Source organism: Acomys russatus, chromosome 3, assembly GCF_903995435.1.
Source record: "Acomys russatus chromosome 3, mAcoRus1.1, whole genome shotgun sequence".
NCBI classification, from domain to species: domain Eukaryota; kingdom Metazoa; phylum Chordata; class Mammalia; order Rodentia; family Muridae; genus Acomys; species Acomys russatus.
This window is the reverse complement of record NC_067139.1, coordinates 77659107-77666704: the sequence shown is the minus strand read 5'-3', so window position 1 is coordinate 77666704 and position 7598 is coordinate 77659107. Positions and strand designations below refer to the sequence as shown.

General features: G+C 49.4%; 1 protein-coding gene across 1 annotated transcript; it reads right to left on the bottom strand.

Moving 5' to 3' along the window:
- Window positions 1-669: 669 nt before the first annotated feature.
- Lgals3 (galectin 3) lies at window positions 670-7292 on the bottom strand. The gene is made up of 5 exons (XM_051142951.1): window positions 7271-7292; window positions 6011-6376; window positions 4805-4893; window positions 1908-2073; window positions 670-852 (listed from the first exon to the last, which is right to left on the bottom strand). Exons 1-5 carry the CDS (start codon window positions 7286-7288, stop codon window positions 697-699), a joined length of 795 nt encoding a protein of 264 aa, XP_050998908.1. The 5' UTR covers window positions 7289-7292; the 3' UTR covers window positions 670-696.
- Window positions 7293-7598: the final 306 nt, after the last annotated feature.

The window sequence follows — 7598 nt, the reverse complement described above, 5'->3', positions numbered from 1 at the left end:
GGCATACTCAGCAGGATTTCAGCAGACCAGCAATTCCATCAGAGTTGCTGCTGGAACCTGGAACAGCAGCCGGAACCTGGAGCCTCAAAGTGTTCTCTGGAGTGGTTCTCTCTTCAAGTGTCTCAAAGTGGAGAGATGAACAGCCAAACAATACCAAGATCCAGAAAGGCCCTGCCTCCTGTTTTGGGGGTGGGGGTGGGGGTGTGTACACACACACACACATATCTCCTCTCAGCGTCTGTACTAAGATGTGTTTCAGCTGGCAAAAATCAAACCCCCACACGAGGTGGTTCGTCTTCTGGTGGAGAAACATCACCTGTTCTCTCACAAGTCTGTTCCCCATCCCACACTTGGGATCAAAACAAAAACGTGTACGTCCCCTACAGATGGCGCAGAGCATGAGCAGACATCCTGAGTCAGGTACCCAGCATTGCAGTCAAGCAGCTGTAAATCCAGCTCCAGGAGGCCTGATGACACACACACAGTTTAAAGGGCTGGGGATGCATAGCCCAGTGATAGAACACTTGACCTGGCATTCCCAAGGTACTAAGATTTGATACCTAGTATGGAAAAAAATAAGGCAGCATCTCTCAGCATGAGAATATTTATTACATGGAAGAAGGATGAGGAGGGATAAATGTGAGGCTCTTTGCTCTGAGCACGGAGCCAGTCTCAGCCCCCCCCCCCCCTTCTGGACTAGATCATGGTGTGTGACGCGCTGGTGAGCGAGATGTCGCCAGAGATCGCCAGCTGGTTGATTTCTCGGAGGTTTTTCATCCGGTGGTTGTACTGCAGCAGGTGAGCGTCGTTGGCTGCGACCTTGAAGTGGTCAGCTTCAACCAGTACTTGGATCTAGAAGCCAGAAATGGAAACGGTCAGGAAAAGCATGCATTAACTGGGGCAGTTAATTGTATAATGATACAGATCCAGAGACAACAACCAAGTAGCAGAAATGAATCTAGATTTGCCAGACACAGACCACAAAAAAAGACATCAATATTATCAGAAGAAGCCAGGTGTGGTGGCGCACGCCTGTAATCCCAGTACTCGGGAGGTAGAGGCAGTTGGATTGTTGTAAGTTCCAAGGCCAGCTTTGTCTACAAAACAAAGTCCAGAACAGCCAGGGCTACACAGAGAAACCCTGTCTCAAAAATCTAGAAACCTCAAAAAACCAAAAGAAAAAGAAAAAGTTATCAGAAGGATAGATAATGGGCACCATAAAAGCCTAGTTTGCCTACATAAAAATTTACTTTTAGCCTGGCTGTTGTGGTGCACACTTTTAATTCCAGAACTCAGGAGGCAGAGGCAGACAGATCTCTGAGAGTTCAAGGCCAGCCTAGTCAACACAAAGAAACGCTGATTTTTGTTTTGTTTGCTTAAAAAAAAAAAAGTTTAGTTTTAATAGGTCCTAAAAACTGGGCTGTGGTGGCGCACACCTTTAATCCCAGCACTCGCGAGGCAGAGGCAGTAAGATCTCTGAGTTCGAGGCCAGCCTGGTCTACAAAGTGAATCCAGGACAGTCAAGGCTACACAGAGAAACCCTGTCGGGGGGGGGGTCCTAAAAACATCAACATAGGAAAGAATTCCTTAATGACAAACATTAATTCATAGGACTAGTTAATTTATAGCCAGTTTTGGAAAGGTCCGGGAACACACTTTTCCTCATAGTGGACATTCGCCCTCAAACCCCCCTGTAAGCGGCAGTGTTGTGACGTCCTGCGTGAAGGGGGTGCACTGGTCGAAGAGTGTGGGTTTGGAGTGGTCCCTGTGGCCATGGTGAGGCTCCCACTACATTCCCAGCCAGCTACGCCTGCATACTGGGTTAGGGAGCGAGATTGGCCAGGGGCCCAGGACAGCCTTCCAAGTGACCCCCTTCATGAGAGTGTACAGTAGCGGCAGCAACTTACTTTGAATGGTTTGCCACTTTCAAACGGGAAGACGGACTGTCTCTCTTCCCTTCCCCAGTTATTGTCCTGCTTGGTGTTGCACACGATGACTCGCTTGTTGTCTTCATTGAAGCGGGGGTTGAAGTGGAAGGCAATGTCATTCCCTCTCACGAAATTTACAACTATCCTGTTTTAAACCAGAAATCAAAGATATCAAAGGGTGTTTCAGGTCAAGAGCATCTCATTTTCTGAAACGCAAACCCTCTCACAATATATAGGAAGCGTTTTTCTGTACAGGAAGCAGATGAGCCGCAGCGTCACTTCCAACTCAGAAGAAGAGCCGCCCAGTCCTCTCATTACTGAGGTCAACTTGGAAGTGCAGCAGGACAGTATGTGTTGTCTCACTATGTAGCCCAGGCTAGCCTCCCCAGGGCTGGGACTCCCAAGTGTGTGCCACCGGCTGTGTTTCTCATTTGTGTTTTTGGATGGGGCTTCGTTAACCTTGGTACCATCCTTCCTGACTGTAGTCTCTCTTCTCTTCACAGACATACTCTCGTGTACTCATGCACATCCTTTAGACCCATCCTAAGAGCAGTTCGTACTTGCTATAAATAATGGTTCTTTCCTGCCCTGATTACTCTTTAAAATTTTTTTATTAATTTATTCTTGTTACATCTCAATGGTTATCCCATCCCTTGTATCCTCCCATTCTTCCCTCCCTCCCATTTTCCCCTTATTCCCCTCCCCTATGGCTGTTCCTGAGGGGGATTACCTCCCCCTGTACATGCTCACAGGGTATCAAGTCTCTTCTTGGTAACCTGCTGTCCTTCCTCTGAGTGCCACCAGGTCTCCCCCTCCAGGGGACATGGTCAAATGTGAGGCACCAGAGTACGTGAGAAAGTCATATCCCACTCTCCACTCAACTGTGGAGAATGTTCTGACCGTTGGCTGGATCTGGGTAGGGGTAGATTACTCTTAATATCTGTCAAAAGCAAGCCAGCTACCTAAGAACTATCAAGTGCCTGACTTGCCCATGGTTAACCAGAAAGCTCAGAACAGCGGGGATACACACATGGAGCTAATGTTTCCTTCCCTGTTGCCCTGTTGTACAGTCAGGACAGTCCATGCTGTGAGGTGGGACTGGCGAAGGTGCCGCTTGAGCCTTCTGATTCTTTGTATCCCTTGGGTGTTAATGCAAACACAGGTCTGTCGCTCAGGGGCCGCCCTCCTCCTGGCTTTCTGAAGGCCTGTTCCCAACACTAACACTAGAAGCCTGTGTGTGGGACCCAGAGCTCGTGATGATTCTCTGAGTGTTCTGAGTAACTTAGGAAGTGGCCAGGGAGAGTGACAGCAGTATTTGTGCCCAGTGGCCCCAGTCCTTCTGTGAACTGAGGTGGTCATCTTTGCCACACTAGCACTCTTTTCCTATGAATTTATTAGAGTGTGGGGCCACACAACAGGTTGGTTTTTTTTTTTTTTTACACTGCTTACTATTCGACCTAGAACTAAATTATCTAGTGCAACAGCCCTCAGTTGTGAATGTTACTGTGTAGTTCCACATCATGTGGAACAGACTGTATAGATGTATATTTTGAAAACATTAGTATATATGACTTATACACACATTAAGCGTATTTACTGTGAGACAAGTTTCGTCATGTGATGGGACCCTGCACTTAGAGCATTTCTAGCCTGTGTGGAAAGAAGCATGGCTTGGGACAGTGCTTGCCGTGCACAGCCAGGGGAGGTCAGCTGAGGGAGGAAGTGTGAGCCTATCAAAGCTGTGTCCAGCTGGTGACAGAATGCAGCCGCCATTCCTTTACCAGGTACAAACGGGTACAGAGCAATTCATAGCTTCATTCCCGCCTTTTGAGACCGAGTCCTGTTATATAGCCCAGGCTGTCCTTGAACTTAGTTTCCTCCTGTTTCCAACACCCTCAAGCTAGGATGGTGGCATGTGCACTGCCACATCCAATGCCCTACTTAAAAATTATTCAGTAAACCTGTACAGATGGCTAGAATGTCTACCTTTTATCCCTAAGACTTAGAGACGGACTCACTAACGGTTCCAGGAGCCTTGATGGCACCACTAGCCTACCTCAGGGACAGATGACATAGATGACTCTGCACAGTCAGCTTCATATTATGTAAGTATGACTAGAGGTGCTTATGGACAGCTATAAATGGGATAGCCTAAATTACATGGTCCGTCTCAGTCAAACCAGTTTCAGTGGCAAAGGTTGATTTGTCTTGATGACATCTTTAACAGGCATGTGATGGTTTGAATAGGTCTGGCCCCCATAGACATGTGTGTTTGAATGCTTGGCCCATAGGAGGCCCACACCCACCGTTAGGAGGTGTGGCTTTGTTGGAGGAAGTATGTCACTGTGGGGGCGGGCTTGGAGGTCACCTATGCTCAAGCTACACCCAGTGTGGCACCCAGTCTCCTCCTGCAGCCTACGGACCAAGATGTAGAGCTTGCACTCTGCCGTGATGACAATGAGACAAACCTCTGAACCATAAGCCAGCCAGCCCCAACTAAATAAACACTTTCCTTTCTAAGAGTTGCTGTGGTCATGGTGTCTCTTCACAGCAATAGAAACCCTAACTAAGACACGGTAGAGTCTTCTCAAACCCTCTAAGTAAACGATATCCACACTGAAGGCTTCCCAGTTTGCCGTTGTAAGACCTGAAGATCAAAGCATATGACTCACACCAAAACTATAGCCTAGAGGATGTTCCCATCCACCCCAAACACCCTGACAGAAAGATCACACGGGATCCAGTGCTGATTGTGGGATTGTCCGTGTGATAGCCCAGCCTGGATTCTAACGTGTAGGTTACAAAGTCCTCATTAACATAGTCTTTATTCCAAAACCAGTCAACAGATCTGTTGGGTGTCAGGGTCCCCTCTGTACCTGTTTGCACCGGGCTTCACTGTGCCCGTGACTGTGATCAGCATGCGAGGCATGAGTCCTCCAGGCAAGGGCAGATTGTAGGGCACTGTCTGGGAACAGCCAAGAATACGTGTGTCAGTAAAGCACTGTGTCTTCTTGGGGAGAGTAAAGTTACATTGCGGACATTGTTACAATGCATGTGACTAACACAGAACTCTCTGTAGATTCTGAGGCCACCTTGTCCAGGGCCTAAAGAGATGAGACATAGTGTCCCCGGTGTGCACAACTATTAACTGAGAAATTGCCAGATAAGGACCATCGCTATAGGGCTGTCTCAACCCATGATCCATCCACACAGAATCCTTTCTGTAACATTTGCCTTGTCACATAACATACAGCACTGTAATTCTGGTCCCTGGGGAAAGGTTTGTGTCACCTGGGGCTTCTGTGCTCACAGGTGTGCTTTGCACACGAGACGCTGATTCTATAGCTCATTCCACAAGTGTGGAGCAAAGTGCTTAAGGGGCAGCGGACACCCCCAGAGCTCGGTTCCTGCCTCTGCTCTCTCCTTTTATCATGTTTCCTCCTAGGTTCAGCTGTTCCCCCAAACGCCTAGCCCTGATCTGTACCAGCCCTGGGTGTGCTTCCTGGAGCTGCTCGCAGAAGATGAGCGAACTGGAAGGCTCCTGGCGCAGGTGTGCACTGGGGGTGTCCCCGCTGCCACTCTCCTGCATCCCAGTTTGAGCTAAAGCTTTACGGCCTTGAGAGGCACTCAGTATTTACTGCAGTTAGTGCTACAAGCCGCCCCACTCAGCTGGTATTTATTAATAATACAACCTTGAAAAAAATAACAATGCAACCTTGCCTCACAGTGTTAACTATTTTTTGAGATAGGATTTCTCTAGTTAGACCAGGTTGGCCTCAAACTCACAGCGATCCACCTGCCTCTGCTTAAGTGCTGGGATTAAAGGTGTGCGCCACCACGCCCGGCTCTTTACTACAGTCTTAATTTGATTTATATTAAAGCACCATTATCAATGCCTTATCATAACAAGTCACAGAATAAACTCAGTATGGACACACTCCCTCTTCCACTAGACCAATCCCCCCCCCCCCCCGTGGCTGGCCCCTGAGACATGGCTCTAAGCAGCAGGCTTAAGGTGTAATTTCCCCCTAATGTCCTTTCCTCTTGTGCGTCAAGGCCCTGAAACAAGCCTTCCTCCTTACCAGTGGTCCAGCAGGGGCACCATACGGGCCAGCAGCAGGATAGGCTCCAGGGGCGCTAGGGTAGGCTCCGGGTGCCCCAGGTTGCCCTGGGTAGGCTCCAGGTGCAGAGGGTCCAGGATAAGCTCCAGGGGCAGTTGGGCCAGGGTAGGTGCCAGGGGCAGTTGGGCCAGGGTAGGCGCCAGGAGCAGCTGGGCCAGGATAGGCACTAGGAGGAGCCTGCCCAGGGTACGCCCCTGGAGGAGCCTGTCCTGGGTAGGCCCCAGGATAGGAAGCCCCTGGGTAGCCCCCTGCCCCAGGCTGGTTCCCCCATGCAGCAGGCCATCCTTGAGGGTTTGGGTTTCCAGAGCCAGCTAAGGCATCGTTAAGCTGTTTAAAATAAATAAATAAATAACAATCATACGGTGGGAACTCCTCCCTGGACTCCTCCTCAAAACAGAATTCAGGGCTGTAGGCATTTGTGATCTCAGAAGCTGAGAAGTACATAAAGGCTCACACTTTCCCCTTGCCTATTCCACTCTCTGGGGTTCCGAGGACTTAGACTTTGGGATCGAGCCTCTCCTGGTTATTTTATTTTATTTTATTTTGGTCTCATTGCAGATTGGGACAGGTTGTTTATAAACACAGACTTTCTTTTTTTGTTTGTTTTTGTTTTTCGAGACAGGGTTTCTCTGTGTAGCCTTGGCCATCCTGGACTCACTCTGTAGACCAGGCTGGCCTCGAACTCACAGCGATCCGCGTGCCTCTGCCTCCCGAGTGCTGGGATTAAAGGCGTGCGCCACCACACCCGGCTAAACACAGGCTTTCTAACCAGCCGCAGCTGCAGGCGCTGGCATGAGCACACGAGGCCACGCCCTCCGCTTCCAGCGGGGGAGTCACTACTGCGGAGGCCGTGGCTCGCCCTGGCTTCTGCGGCGGGAAAAGCAAGCCTCCAGCTAACAGGCCGCTAGTGCGCACGTGAGCCGGGCACTCCACGGAAGGAGGACCAATGGGAAAGCGCAGTGGTGAAAACGACTTGTGTTTAGCCCGTGTGAGTGTGTATGAAACACTTACCGAGGGGCTGGAGAGATGGCTCAGCTGTTAAGAGCACTGACTGCTCTTCCAGAGGTCATGAGTTCAATTCCCAGCAACCACATGGTGGCCCACAACCATCTCTAATGTGATCTGTGCCCTCCTCTGGCCTGCAGATGTACATGTAGGCAGAGCACTGTATACATAATAATAAATAAATCTTTAAAAAAAAAAAAAAAAAGAAACACTTACCGAAAAGCTGTCTGCCATTTTCCTAAGAGAGAAAAAACAAAAGGGGGTTATTATCATTTGAGCCTGAAAGACTTTACAAACCTCCATGAGATTCAGCGTTGCAAACAGTTGGTGGGCGATTCCAGTCGGTCTACAGTCATTTTGCCTGAGTCAATGGTGCAGGGCCGTAAAAGCATCTTGTAGAGGGCGGGGCCGTTCTGCCTAAATCCCAACCCTAATCAGGCTGTGAAGTCAGACCTTGGTGCCAGGGGCTTGGGGTTTGAAGGCCTGAGATGAAAAGACCTTGAGGGGCAAGGAGCGGGTGAGGATTTCCTGCGTCATCTCTAGC

Bases quoted from the DNA above. Each gene is read 5' to 3' on its own strand.
- Lgals3 (XM_051142951.1), bottom strand. The intron at 4,894-6,010 runs GTAAGGAGGAAG...GGCTGTTCCCAG, and splicing joins GTGCCCCTGCTGGACCACTG to ACAGTGCCCTACAATCTGCC. The intron at 2,074-4,804 runs GTACAGAGGGGA...GGTTTAAAACAG, and splicing joins GTGAAGCCCGGTGCAAACAG to GATAGTTGTAAATTTCGTGA.